This window comes from Emydura macquarii, unplaced genomic scaffold (assembly GCF_026122565.2).
Source record: "Emydura macquarii macquarii isolate MOO-44397 ecotype Brisbane River unplaced genomic scaffold, CSIRO-AGI_Emac_v2 contig_1790, whole genome shotgun sequence".
Classification (NCBI taxonomy): Eukaryota; Metazoa; Chordata; order Testudines; family Chelidae; genus Emydura; species Emydura macquarii.
Genome location: NW_027131927.1, coordinates 20,082,847 through 20,098,521, shown reverse-complemented (window position 1 = coordinate 20,098,521; position 15,675 = coordinate 20,082,847). Strand labels below are relative to the sequence as shown.

Below are 15,675 nucleotides of genomic sequence, written 5' to 3'. Positions count from 1 at the left end.
CTACCATGTCCATAAAAATCTGCCCACATTTGGCCAAGTTATAAGTCTTTGAAAGTTTGCACATGCTCACTAGAGACTTGCTAGAGCTTTATCGCTAAAATCTCAGAAGATTCCATCCTCATTGAGCATGTCTGAGCCTCTTACGGTTTCTAGTGCTGTGACTGGACTGGGCATGCTCCATCCCTACACAGGTCCCAATACTTTCCTAGCATTTGAGTGCTTGACTTTGCAACCTTAATAATGTTCTTTTAACACAGTATTTTGCTATGATAGATAGATAGATAGATAGATAGAGAGAGAGATGTAAGCTTTCATGCTTTAGGGTATAAGTCAACTATTAATAGGTCAGGTTGAGAAAATATTTCCTCTATTCCATAATTCTCATCTAAAAGGATTCTTGCACCTTCTTATTAAGCCATGTGACCCCCACCGACAGAGACAGACTACTAGACTAGATGGACCACAGGCGATCCTACAATGTATTAGGGGAGGTATTTCCAGTAGAGAGAGAGGGCTGGTTTACACTTACCGCGCAATTCGGTGGCAGTCAACTGGAGTTACGCAAACTACACAGAGTAGTTTGCGTAACTGACGTCGACTGCTCTGCTTCTGTTCTGCGTGCTGTCTACACTGCGCTGCGCTATGCTACTTGAGGGGGTGGACTTACTCAGTCAACTTCCTGATCGATTGAGTGGGTCTCACTGACCGCTCAATCGATCCTGAAAGATCGATCTGGCGGCGGCGATTTTGCCATCGTCAGTATAAACGTAGCCAGAGAAGTATTAATGCCATACAAGGCACTGGTAAGACTTCATTTGGAATACTGTGTGCAATGCTGGTCACTCATGCTCAAGAAAGATGAATTCAAACTGGAACAGGTACAGAGAAGAGCTACTAGGATGATCCGGGGAATGAGGGGCCTACCTTATGAGAGAAGACTGAAAGAGCTGGGCTTGTTTAATCAAGCAAAAATAACACTGAGAGAGGATACAATTACTGTTTATAAATACATAAGGGGGTAAATACCAGGGAGGTTGAAGAGCTATGTAAGCTAAAGGACAATGTTGGCAGAAGAACAAATGGATATAAACCAGCCAGGAACAAATTGAGACTGGAAATTAGAAAACATTTGCTAACCAAAAGAGGGATAAGGTCCTGGACCAGCCTCCCAAGAGTAGTTGTGGGGGCAAACTTAATTAGTTTAACGAGCGAGCAGGACAAATTTGTAAGTGTGATTGTGTAACAGAGTTGCTTATGATGGTAGAGGGGCAGGGCTTCCAGTTTATGTCATATGTTTGTAGAGCTCATGCTTTAGGGTTTTAGTCCACCACCTTCAGGGATTAGGAAGAGATTTCTCCAGGCACCCCTCCTTCCCCCAAGGATTTTTGGGTTTGGGTTTTGTTATTTTTTAAAATCTTCTTCCTATAAAGCATCAGGGATGGCCATGGCTGGAGATAGCACAATGAATGGGGAGGGCCAGGTTCTGTGGTGGTACTGAGAATTCTCTCTCTCAGCTGCTTGGTTGGCTGGTTCTTGTTCACACGCTCAGGGTCTAATTGATCATCATATGTGGGGTCAGGAAGGAGTCTTCCCCCAGGTTAGATTAGCCATGACTTTGGGGTTTTTTCACCTTCCTCTGCAGCGTGCGAGTGCATGTCACTTGCCAGGATTACCTAGGTATGTCTCACAATCATTTCCCATCATATACAGGAGGTCAGACAAAATGATCTGGTGGTCCCTTCTGGTTGTAAACTCTATGACTCTGTATGGAATTCCTATGTTTCAGTATTACACAACTGGCTAGATCTATTATGGGTCGTGATTTTATGAGTCTCCGTGGCATCAGATACTGGCTAATGCTGAAGACAGGATTCTGGACAACATGGACTAATGGCCTAGGAGTCAGGAGACCAGGGTTCCATCCTTGACTCTGCCACTGTGTGACCATGGGCTAATTATAAGTGCCCTCTGTGCCTTAGTTTCTCCATTTGTAAAATGTGGACAATAGGATTTAGCCACCTTTGTAAAATACTTTGAGAGTTTCAGATGAAAAAGTGTATCAATTATCTTATATGATAAGTCTTACATTCCTTCAGTATTTTCTTGTATCCAGATACACAGCTCAATGAATAAAAAACAGACAACTCCCACCTTATGTCCTGTGCTCACTGTACGTGTCCTCAGTACTAGCTGGATTAAAGTTACAGTTTTGATGTTGCCATTAATACAACATCAAAGCAATATTCCTGACAGAATATATCCTAGCCAACAGCTAGAGAAAAAAGCAAAAGCAAATTAATTCTAATATACACCATTTGTTAACTAAATCAGTATTTAGGAACGTTTGTTTTCAGTGCATTTGCCCAAGTGTATCTGAAAAGAACTTATAAAACAAATCTGCTAATGGTGCATATGAAGGAATAGAAATTAGCTCACTACCTCTTAGTTGCATTGGCTTTGCACAACTAACAGGAATTGATGGCAGTGAAAGTTACTTTTTGACACTGACAGCAGATCTGGCACTGAATGCATAAAGAAAACGGGTCTCATGATAATGAAGGTGTCAATTTTACGCAGACACTTTTTGGAATAAAACCGCACTTTAGAAATCACAAAATTTCCTTCCACCCCACAAATCTGATCTCAGTTTACACTCAGCTAGTGTTTGCTGTCAGAGACGCTACAGGCTCACATCATTAATGATATCTTTTGGGGAACGTGTAACTTGATGCATAATTGAAAAAGGAAACATTATAGATACACGCCCAGTTTAAACACCAAACTTTCACTGAACTTTCTTTGACCTCTCTATACAGATCAGTCAAACCAGTCTTCTGCAGTAGAAGGACTTAGCATTGAGTTGATTCTTCAGCAACGATGCCAGTCTAATTCTGAAGGAATTTAGACATTTGAAAAGGGATTAGCAGAACTCAATCACTTTGACGTGGGTATCGCAGTTTTTTTATGATGAGAAGATTTAATGGTATGGTTCCTTTGTAATTGCCTCCAAGGCATATTTATCTCTCAAAGAGACAGCATTTTGCAGGTTGTGATGAACCCTCGCAGTAAAGCATAATATTTTATGACACTATTGGATTTTGTGACATGTAATTAGCTATAAAACCCAGCATTGCATGGAGCAGACACCTCTCCCATGAATCTTGTTTAAAAAAAACCAAAGGAAAAAGATACATGACCAAATATTGCTCCAAATAACAGTTTGATCAGATATTAGTGCCCGAAGAAGGTTGCCCCTATTTTAAACCTTGATAAAACCACTATGCCATGATGATCTCATGGCACCCAGTTTCACCACTCCCTTCAGTCCCTTCTCCCACTCCTGTCTTCTGCCTTACCAACACCAATGCCTGAAGTGAACTCTCTCCCCGACTGTGGCCTTCCTCCCTCAAAGCCCTCCTGGAAACCTATTTCTTCTAAGAAATCACATGCTGACTTTCTTCCAGAGGATATCACTCACCAGGTTAGCACTGCTCCTTTACCTACCCAATATGAAACAGCAAGAACTCCTCACCTGGCACTATTATACCTAAAAGGATGATCCAAGGGTTAGTCTGCTAGCCTGGGATAAGACCCAGATTCATTTCCTGTCTTCATCACAGACTTCCTGTGTGACTTTGGGCAAGTCATTTAGAGCCAGATTTTCAAAGCTATTTAGGTGCCGAAAGATGAAGATCCATGCCTACTGGAATTTTCAAAAGCACCCCTTGGTGCCCAACTCTCATTGACTCAATTTCAATGGGAGTTAGGTGCCTAAGCACTTCTGAAAATCCCACTTGGCATCTATCTGCATCTTTAGGCACCTAAATAGCTTTGAAAATCTGGCCCTTAATCTCTCTGTTCCCCACCTATAAAATGGGGATACTAGCACTGCCCTATTTCACACAGGTGTGGTGGGGAATGCAGATACTATGCTAACGGGGATTGTATAAGTACCTAAAATAGGCAGATCTAAAGTTATCTCTATCTTCCCAGGGTGTTTTTGTCTATCTTCAAGGTCATTTGGGCAGGGACTCTGTCTTCATCTGTGTCTATGACAGAGCCAAGCATGCTGTAGGCACTCAACATCATGAATGAAAGATTAGTAACAAAAAACGTTAAATGTGCCTGTGCATCTCATTCAGACTACTAGCCCTGCTTCTCAAAGCCGTGCATCATACAGGCCTGCCTACAGCTCTGACCTGCCCTCCATTTACGTTTCTCCCAGCCCCTCCACTCGGCAACTGCTTTTCTCACAGGCAACTCCACCCCATCTCCCATATGCTTGGAATGCCTGCCCCAAAGTTGTTCCCCAGGCCATCTTCAAATCCTTCTGAATGCCTCACTTCAGCCATCTTGTCTGTGAGCAAACATGGCGGAGGGGAGCAGGGGCAGGGAGGGAGAATATAAATTTTAACATGTAGCAGAGCCATCAAGATGTCCGCATGCCTTAATCATGATGTGACTTTATTACTGTCACTCTTCTCCCCTCACTACCATCTTGTCTGTTTATGACCCTCGCTTGCTGGGTCATGTTGTCTCTCTGGGGCACAGACTGGGTCTTTATTTTCATACAGCACTGTCACAGGGGAGATGAGGCCAGCCACGCCTGGCCATAATTAATTAGCTGCTTCCAGACTGAGAGGGAGGGACTAAGGAAGGTCAGGTGACAGCTTAATGGACACCAGGGCCTTATAAAAGGACAGCGTGAGATCAATTTGGAGGTGGAACTACAGGAAGTAAGTAGACTCCTGTGGAAGACCCTGACCTAGGGTCTGCAAGAGACTGAGTACTTCCAGGGAACCAGCCTGGGGAGCCAGTGCTCTATACCACAGCAGGGAAGGATGCAAGGAAACAGAGCCCAAGAAGTGGCTGAGAACAGTACTACAGGGGAACCATCCTGGGGGCCCAGTGCTGTGTCCCAGAGCCAGAAAAACTCACAAAGGTAGCCAAGAAACAGGCTGGGAGCAAGGCCCAGAGGCTGGACTGAAGATAGCCCCCGAATGGCAGAAGGACCTTTTTGTTTGTTGCACTGTTGTGGTTAGGTTTGCTTGTGATTTGGCCGGAGGGCTAAGTCACATCTCCAGCACAGACCAGTGTGTGGTGAACCAAAGAAGGAAAGGGAAGGAAAGTGAGGCAGGGAGAGCCAGTAGTACTATTCTTGGTCAGTGGTGTGCGCTATGGAGTAGCCATGCACTCACAACAGGTATCCAGCACATTTCTGAGCAGCATAATAATAACAATGCCATTAAACCGATGTCACCACATCTTTGCTCAGTGCTGTCATGTTGCCCAGCCCAGCATTAAGACAACGATATTGCATCCTCCCTGAAGACATTTTGAAATGCTCTTAAAATCAGGGTCATCCTGAAAATAACATGAGTGAGTAGCAATCCTACACGTCAAAAACAGGCCATATAGGCCAAAATCAGCCTTGGTGAATCAGGTACAGGTCTCATTGAATGTAATGGGAGTTGATTCCAATTTTGCCAAGGCTGAATCTGGTCCAGTATGTTTTGTAGAAGGTCTGGGTTTCCCCATATTACTCACTGTGCCATAAACTCCTTGCACTGTACTACACACGTGGATACTATTCTAAAGCCCAATGACATAATGAAAAAAAACCCTGTTGACATTGGTGGGTTTTGTATCAGGCCAACAGACTGTACTGACAAAGAAACAGTTGCACTAACGGATACTTGTTGGTGTAAAGCATGGGCTTCAGTGGCTGGTATCACATCACCAGAACTCCAAGGAGGATTCAGGTGTACAACAGCTTTCTGTTAATTCACAGGAACAGAGCCAGGCAGCAGAGCAAAGTAAAATTATGCCATATATACCCCATCCACCTGCCAACCCCTAGAAGACTGGTGTGTCTAATTTAATTTCCACCAGCCTTGCAGGTATCTTTTTAAATTAAAATGTTTAGGGCAACAACTGCCTTAGATGACATGGCATAGTATAAAAACACAATAGTTACTTCCAGTGCCAATGTTTCAAAAAAGGTAATTTAGAATGCAAATGTAAGACACATGTCTTAATGTTTTAGGAAATGTTTTAGGTTCCTGGTGCCAGATTGGTGGGTTAGAACTTTGTGATGTGGGTGGATGATGATCTTTGCAAATATGGTCTGCAGTGAAGTTACTGACAAGATCTACTTTTTGTCTCTCTAAGCCAAAGCTTTTTACCTCTCCCCGCTGTAATGGCCTCTCTAACACATGGAGCTATAAGAATTGTGGGAGTTCTTTGAGAAGATGTAAAATGTAGTTTCCTCCTTTCTCTTCTTTATTAAGAGCCTCTACAATCTACAGTTTTATCTCAATCACTTCTATTAATATTGATTTTCTAAGTTTTTTTTTTTTTTTAACTTTTCAACCTCTGATCTGACTATGATTTTTTTTTTTTTCTTTCTTCTATTCTGTGCCTTTATCCTTGAATCAGGTACAATGGCACAGCCCGAAAAACATTAAAAAGAAGCCATATTAAGTGATAATTGTTCTGTGCCAAAGCCTGGTCTCAGTGCACTCCCCTAATGAGAAGGAAAAATGCTGTGACAGTCAGTGGCTTTGGGTTAGACTTACCGTCATATGGAGAGAGGACCCAAGTGACAGCTGCGGTGCTTCGGGGATGTGTGGGAGAATGGCAATGCTGAACATGTGGGTCTCTAGGGGAGTTTGTGGAGTAACAGCACTCGTTACCTGTAAATGCAAGATCATACAAATGGAATCCTGATCCCAATCCATTCGCAACGATGAAGAACTGCTATTGTTTGAAAACATAACTGACTTTCCCCTTACCCTCCCTACTCCTCCTTCTGGCTCTGGGAGAACAAAGATAGGGGCCGATCCAGAGCACACAAGCCAGCAGTAGAACTAGATGATAAATGCTGAAAAATCGCAACATATCTTCAGCCAGATGTCTGTTAGGCTTGCATCTCTGTGATCCAATGCACTCACATAGCAGGTGCCAGACTGCACTATTCTTTGATACAATATGCAATTAAGGTTAATCATGCACAAGATGACGTTGTGCTCCACAGTGGAAGATGGTCCATTCTGCCACCCTAATACCAAGATGAAATAAACTGCATCTAACTCATCACAGTCCATTTGCTGTTGCTTCTTTATTTTAAACAACACATGGACCCAGCATAATTTTTTTTACAAAAATATAAAAGCACTGAAACGTAGTGTAAAAACTAAGCTAGAAAAATTTATAATAATCCTGGAAGTCGGCAGGCGCCCTTAGCTCTCATTGCCTTCCCCGCTCAGCACCCCAGCCAAGCGCTCAACACCATGGAAGGATTAGATTCCATCCATCCTTGACTTCAATAGACCTTAAACACTTTGCTGAGTAAGGATGGACTTAACACATGCTTCAAGTTAAGAACATGCATGAAAATGCTTTGTAGAACTGAGGCCTAAAGGAGTAACATTGAAATGTAGTTAGTCATAGGGTCTGTTTTTGTTGATGTCATTTGAACTACAATTCCCAGAGCTCTGTTGAAAACTATAAGCCGGCCTTTTCTAGGAAATCACAATCCACTGTTCTGCATTCAGACAGATGTATTATGATCTTCTGATGTGACACAGCTAACTGTAGCTTCTTTTCCCTGTAGGGCTCTTCATACAATTATTGTCACTGCATCAAGAAACTAAAAACAAACTTCTGACTCATGCAAAAGGCATATACCTAACAGCAACATAGCAATTAAATGAAAGATTAGCTTGCTCAACATCTGGCACTCTCAACTTCCTCATTATCACTTATGTTAATTACTTCAGAAATTACCTTAATTGCCTCTCCAGTGCAACTTTAATAGCTTCTAAGTTGTAAACCAAATGTAACAAATACTGCATGCAAATGGTCATGTTGACTAAGCATTATGGGAAACAAACTTTCCAGGCAAAATGCAAGGTTCTGTCTGAGGGATTTTTATGATCATTCTGCCTGCCGGGGTGTATTTTGTGTCTTTTTGTCTATCTCTATATGTATTGAAAGAGTGAGAGGAGTAGTCTATTATGAAAATTAAATTACTACATGAGGGAATCCCGGGAGCAGGATGGGCACTTGGCTTGGTGTTTTCAAATCTAACTGCACCCTCCAAAAAATCCACGTGCTGCTCAGAATAAGCATGGTAAATTTGGGGGAAGGTATGCTGCATTTTTCATATATAACAAAGAAGTTGAATCCCTGCTTTAAGCGAAAAACAGAACTTAATGCTGGAGTCATGAGCAACGCCTCCACAATTGCAGTAGCAAATCACAAGGTGATGCTCTTCTCAGGGATGAATCACCCACATACATCCATATACATATGGGAGGAGGCCTGGGCAGAGGAAAACTCTGTAACAATCTCATCATGGAGTGTTGTTGACTGGGAGTCAGTCATTCCCAGGACATCCACCTAAGGCACTGGGCCATCCATGCCTCCCTTGGCTGCAGCTGCCCTAGAAACTCCTTATCTTGAAGAGGGTTCCTACTCCAAGGGGTTACAAAAAGATAAGAGAGCAATAAGCCCTGTTATGTCTTCCTAGTGATCTCTGTGAGGTGGGTGTGGAGAATACCTCCCCCAGCCCCACCCCCGACTTCCTTCCAAACCTGGTCTGCCTCGGTGCCAGTCCCAGGTCTCTCCCAGGCACCAACACTGAGTCCATGAAGACTCCCATAGCAGGGACTCTTGAAAAGGCGGATGCCTTGAGCAACAGCAAACAACAAATACTCTGTGTAGATTCAAGCATGTAAGGGCAGGGGGAAACTATCTCTACCCCAGCAAGGATCAGCCTCTGGGCACACCGGTCTCCTCTGTGTTTTATATGCTGAAACGAGTCTGCTGTTTTCTGGGGGCAGTCCTAACCCAAGGCCATGTATGTATGGGCCGCTGTGCGCCTGCTCACTCTGGAGACCTTTTTAATTACTTTACTCTTCCATCTCCTGCCAAGAGAGGCTACTGGCAGAATATCACTACTGGAATGGTGCTTTTACTTCTCCTCTTGACAGCTTACTCCTCTTTGGGATGGAGGTACTACACTTTTCGGACAAACTTTTAGGAGTCGGGAGTCCCCTTTGTATGTCGTTTGAAAGGCAATTTCCCCCTAGATTTGCAATGTGGTATGTGACTTGCTGAATGAGGTCAGCCTCACCATGCAACAGTTACCCTAACAAATCAGCTTTGCTGATGGATACCTCTGCTGCTGCAGTCATTACAATGGGCCACATCCTGCCGTCAGACAAAACTCTCTTTGGCATCAATGGGAGTTTTACCTGCACTAAGACTGTAATGTTTGATCCTATCTACAGGGACTCTTTTCATGATGAAACCTTTCTGTCACCAGGCACAAATATTGATCCTGATAACGGTTAAGGCACAGCCAAGTGAGTAAATTGCAGAGGAAAATACAAGCTGCTCTGGGACAGTTTGCTAAGTAACAATGGCAAGACAGATATTGATACCTGGAAGAAGAAGGAGTCACTCTCTGTCTGGGATCCAGAGTGCCTATACCACACAATGCCTTCATTGATGTCCTGCTGGGTGAAAGAGGTGGTTGGTGTGGCGGCTCTTCCATCAGGCAAACGCTGCCATGATTCAGCGGGGCCATCTGCTGACATTGGAACCAGAAGAACCACCTCACCTGAGAAAGCAGACGTGAACATGGAGAGCCCGAGTATGAGAAAAGGAGGAGTGTGTATCCTTCCCACAACCAACGTGCACTCAAAGGGAAAAGTCTTCACCCATTGGCAGCCTCTTCTGTTTACTGGTCTGGCTCTAGATGAAAACACTCCAAAATCATTAGTGGATCTCAGCCTCTGAACACCCCTGTGAGGTAGGGAAATCCATTTCCGGAGATGAGTGACTGTGGCATATGGTGGATCAAGTAACTTGCCCAACGTCACGTGGGAGGTGTATGGCTGAGCCAGCAACAGAACCCAGGTCTCCGAAGTGCCAGTATGCTGCTCCCAGACCACCCTACCTACCGCTACGCATACAAAGAGCTGACTCTTTAGAAGTGTGTGTGGCAACATATAGAGTACACTTTAATTCTTTCTGGCTCAGTTTGTCTGATGTTTTTGTGCGCCTTTTAACCCTATCATTTTATTCTTTAGTAGTTTCATTAAATGGAAATATTCAGCACATATACAATGCTGAACTAATATAGTCAAACACCCAATATTTTTAACTGATGTAAAAATTCTGCAAATCTATAGCTTCTAGTCAGAATAATATGCAGTTTAAAGATCCGTGACATCACATGGAAAACATTGCACTTACATCAGCTTTTACACACAGCCTGACAGATCCTCAGTAGGTGTAAATTGTCCTAGCTCCACTGGGTTCAATGTACATCACTGGAGGATCTATCCTGTTATTGACCAACTTTGGCCCTTAAAATATATATAGAAGGAGATTCTTATACCCTTACTCATGTCGAACAACACTTTACTCCATGAGTAGCCCCGCTGACTTCCTTTAGACTACACAGAGTCAAGTGTTACTCACTGAGAGAAAGGACATCAAAACCTTGATCTGAAATATTTTATTCAGTGACACACAATTCAATATGTGTTCAAAATCTTATATATAAATACAAACAAATCAAACAAAAATCTTATCAAATAAGGGACCCATGTGATCTTAAATGTCTTTGAATCACCTCTGAATAGATATTAGGATGTTCTCTTGGGACTCGTGAATTCCTAACTCTTCATCCATTCTAACACTCAAGTAAATGATTCCATTATGCTGAAGATGTAGATTCCTTTGTTCAGTGTCTTATTATAAATGTTTTTGCAACTGACAGTGCTACTCCCATAAGTCTGCTGTGATGTCTATTTAATCTATAACTTCTAAATTATTTAAAATGCAAATACCTGGATAAAATAAACCCACACAGTCAGTAAATCAGATGTATACTCTATAACTTCAGAACAAAACTTCAGAACATTTCTAGAATGATGGCCTTATCCTGCACCATTGATTTCAACAACAGTTTTTCTGTCAATTGCAATAAGAGCAATATAGATTTTTTCATATTAGGATAATTAAGACTGTATTATTCTTTCACGTTTTGTATGCAGTTCTAGAGCTGGATCCTCAGCACGTATAGATTAATCAATTTTAAGGACAGAAAGGACCGCTGAGACCATCTAGTGAGACCTCCTGCATAACAAGGTATGTCTACACCACACACTAAGCCCATGTCTGCAGGACCTGAGCTTGTGGACTTGGCGTTCCCAAACCCATGCTTGAGTGTCCACGGTGCATTGTAATCCTGGCTTCACAACTGCTGGTCCTAGCATAGCCATGCTAACACATTCATACAGCACTACACAGACCTTCCATCTCAGGTCTGTGGCTTGACCTGCATCCACACTTCAAAATGATCAGGCTTAGACCTGAGTCACAGCATGACTCGGGATCTGATGCACCCTCCTAATGGGGTTCTAAGACCAGGGTTCTAAGTGCTTGCTGATTTGAGACAGACTGATTCGTTTATGGATGGAAAGTGCTCTGGGGTTCAAACCTGAGTCAAGCTTGGGCTTAGCATGCAATGTAGATATACCCACAAGACTTCCCTGAATTAATGCTTGCTTCAAGTGCAAAAGCTGTGGCTGAACTAGAGATCTTTTAGAAAAACATCCATTCTTGATTAAAAATTGCCAGTGATGGAGAATCCACCACAATCCTTGGTAATTATTCCAATGGTTAATTACCCTCATTGCTAACATTTTTCACCTTATTTAGAGTCTGAATATGTTTAGCTTCAACTTCCAGATATTTAATCTTGTTATACCTTTGTCTGCTAGTATGAAGACCCCTCTATTACCAAATTTCTTTTCTCCATGTCTGTACTTATAGATTGTGATTAAGTCACCTTTACTCTTCTCTTTGATAAACTACATAGACCGAGTTCCTTGAGTCTTTAACTATAAGGCATGTTTGTCAATTTTTCAGTCATTCTCACAGCTCTTCTCTGAACAGTCTCCATTTTTTCAATATGCTTCAGGAATTGGGGACACCAGAACTGAACACAGTATTCCTGGCTTCACTTAAGTCAATAGAGCTATGCTAATTTACATCAACTGATGGTCCTCAAAATTTAATTTTACTCATTTGTTTTAGTGTTATATATAATCTGTGCTAATAATTACACATCATCCTATGTTTTCATACTCATGGATACAAATGTAGACTGCACATACAGTAAGCTCCAATCTCCCACTGAATAATCTGTGTTTAATTGTGAATTTCACCTATCCATTGACCTTTGAAAGTATCCCTCTTAGCTACCAATCAAAATCCATATAAATTATTTTAGCTCTTTTTGTAGCATTAATCATTCTGCTTTGCAAAATATTCATTTTAAGCGCTCTTACTTCATTCCCAAAACCACATTCAAATGATGTCTGAGTAATAAAAAACAGCAGGCTGGCATATCATGCTTCTGTTTTATCACTGCCAACTACACTAATATTCCCTTAATAGCATGGTCTTTTAACCTAATAGGCCTAATTCTGATACCTTTACTCACATGAGTCAGTATCTTTGGATGCCCAATTCTCATTCATTTTACTAATATTACAGACCTGGAGTTAAATCCTGATCCTACTGAAGTCAATTGGAATTTTGTGACTTCTTCAATGGGGCCAGGATTTAGCCCCTGGAGTTGCTGTACCCCCACAAATCATAAGGAAGCATTAAGCAAATGTAAATATATAGGTGATTCATTTTTTATTGGTCTGGAACAACAATAGGCTGAGACTAGAAAATGCACACAAGTGTCAGGGATCTGAAATTTCGCTTGTGCAGGAGCCCTCGTTTACTCAGGACCTGTTTTCTATATTTCCCTGGTTTTTAAAAAAATATTATTACTATTAGGGATAATATTTCACAGAAAACTTTGACGATCAAAGGCTCTTGCTGTTTATTCCTCAGCTAAAGCCATAAACCTCTGTTTGTATCATCACAAATAGTTCTTGTGGAGATAATTACAATGATACAACCAGAGGATTATAACTTCAGATTAGGGTTAGGCAGCAGGAGATGAACTCTTAAGGAAAAAAATCCTGTTTTCCTACATATATGTCAAATTATTAAAATTGATGCACACTCCTTACCCCTAGATAATATAGGATTCATATAAATATGAACTGAACAGTAGCACTGTTTTTATCATTGCCTTCTGGGAGGTGTCAGCAGCTGTTTAAGAAATAAACCAGCTTCTCTAAATTTGTACCTTAGTCACAAATCCCATTACTTACCACCCTCCCTTCCCCTCAGCCTGAAGGATGCTTTTAACACCTGCAGTTCTGCAGACTGTGGACTGCATGTGAATGCCATCACTCAGAGATCAGAGCCCACAATGGGAATTAGGAGATAAGGCTTATCGAAGGATTTCAAATACCAGCAATTTAGCTCACACCAATGAACCCTTCATTACAAAATAATCAAAAAACTATTTTTTTGTCCTCAGAGGGCTTTTGCTAAGATGTGCCCAGGATATATGCTACTCTGCGCTGCTATTAAGCCAGAATTCATCCCATGATGTTAGAGAAACAAGGTGAGTGAGTGAGGTAACAGAAGTTGGTCCAATAAAAGGTATTACCTCACCCACCTGATCCTTCTAATATCCAGGGACCAACACAGCTACGATGACATGGAATCACATGCAGTTATCATTTGGCACACAGTGGGTGATATTATGCTCCAACAAGGGTGTATGTCCCAGATCCTCAGAGGTACTTGGTGCCCAGCTTCCACTGAAATCAATGGGTGCTAGGTGCCTAAATACCTTTGGTGCCCAGCTTCCACTGAAATCCATGGGAGCTAGGTGTCCAAATACCTTTGAGCATCTGGGCGTAAATCCATATTAACTCCAGAGAGTGCAATGAATTTTCAAACATGGACAATGAAATGGAAAGTGCAGACCCACCATTGAGGCGTTCAGATTGGAATCCAGGCATGACTGTTTTATAAGCCTAGGCACACATTTTAACAGGACAGATGTGGGATTTGGACATCACGTTTAACTATTAATCTCTGATTGTATTTAAACACAGTGCTATAACAAACTGTGTTCTCCAAAGCCATTTGACATGTACAAAATACCATGGAACTATCATTTCCTTAGTCTATGCTGAGCGTTCCTGTCTCTGAGAGAATTGGAACTTTGTATTTCTGTTAAGGGTGGGAGACTCCAAGGAAGAAGAAGAGAAGGCGCACAACAGGGATATCTCCTGGCGGTAAAATTAATAAGTTACCGTATCTTGGCTGGTCCTTGATGATTGTGTAGGTGATCTCAGATTCAGTGGCACCAGGCACCTCTGCTTGCAAAATTCTGTTGGTGATCTGCAGCATGCCTCCTTCTGGGACCCACACCAGGGGGTTAGTAACCAGCCGGGGACCTTCATCACTCTGCAAGTGGGGTGGGGGAAACAGCAGCAGAGACTTGGTTGAAGAGCAATGATAATGGGCCAATATAAGAAAATTTTTAAGCAAGAAGGATGAGGCTGAATATTGCAGAACTCGTGATGCAGCTGACTTTCTTTGAGTCTCCTCATCTGCTTCAAAGAGGGATGCTCCCTGCCCTACCACTCCCTTTCCCACCCCTTCTTCCTTTCCACTTTCTCCTCCTTCAGTCCCATTTGTGATTTTCTTCTTGTCTCCTGTGAGCCCAACTCCTCCTGACCTCAGTCACTCCCTCCCTAATCCTCTCCTGTACCGTCATCCCCAGTCTCTCTCAGTGTCCTTTTCACCTCTGCATTTAAACAGTATTGTCTTCCTCATCCTCAGTCTCCTGATGCATCTTCTATTTCCCTTTCTTTACCTTTGCAGCTTCTCTCCAGTCAGGTTCATCTCTATGAGACTTGAAAAATCCTCACTATCTCCACTGCTAAAATCTTTGTCCAGGCCTAGAATACACATCTGACTGTATCCCCCATGAGTCCTATCTCGCCTCCTTGAAATCCCTTCTCAAAACACATTTCTTTGAGGATGCTTATAAACCACACCCTCATTTAAAAACAAGCCATAAATAAAAACATTCCCAACCTTTTAAAGTTTAAAAAGTGTCTATAATTTTCATTGAAGTGGAATAATGACTCTTCAATACACACAGGCCCTGGCAACTACTTCAATCTCTCACCCCTTTCACACACTAGCAAGCAAGTCCAAGTGTAACACTTTTCCCCACTAGCTATCAAAAAATGGGGAAAACTTTTCTGATACAGTTCTGCAATTGCAAAAGTGTTTGTGAATACATGAAATGACTGAGGGGTTTGGGTGTAGTAGTGTGTCTGGAGACACATAAACCTGAAGTTCTGCCTGCTTTATTTGTGACAGAGGAAGTTTTCCGCTGGAAAATAAATATGTGGGAGTCAAATTTATCCTGAGGTAAAGCCAATTTTAACAACAGTGACAAGTTCTCACACACCTCATCCTAGATTATTAGGTTTGAAGGCCAGAGGAAGCCAGTATGATCATCTCGTCTGACTTCCTGTGTAACCCAGAATTTCATCCAGCAATTCCTGTATCAAGCCCATATCTTGTGGTTTGGCTAGAATGCGTTTTTAAGAAAGACATCCAGTCTTAATCTAAAGACTTCAAGTAATTGAGAATCTACCACATCCCTTGGTAAATATTCCAGTGGTTAATTACCTTCACTGTCAAACATTTGTGCCT

At 42.1% G+C, this 15,675-nt stretch overlaps 1 protein-coding gene across 5 annotated transcripts in view; it reads right to left on the bottom strand.

The window, feature by feature from the left end:
• FRAS1 (Fraser extracellular matrix complex subunit 1) overlaps positions 1–15,675 on the bottom strand; it is a 295,321-nt gene that overhangs the window by 82,944 nt on the left and 196,702 nt on the right. For all 5 annotated transcript variants that reach the window (XM_067557075.1, XM_067557076.1, XM_067557077.1 and 2 more), the window contains exons 31-33: positions 14,256–14,409; positions 9,450–9,628; positions 6,579–6,695 (exon numbers count right to left, since the gene is read on the bottom strand). In XM_067557075.1, the coding sequence (XP_067413176.1) occupies positions 6,579–6,695; positions 9,450–9,628; positions 14,256–14,409 (450 nt within the window). The remainder of the gene's footprint in view (positions 1–6,578; positions 6,696–9,449; positions 9,629–14,255; positions 14,410–15,675) is intronic.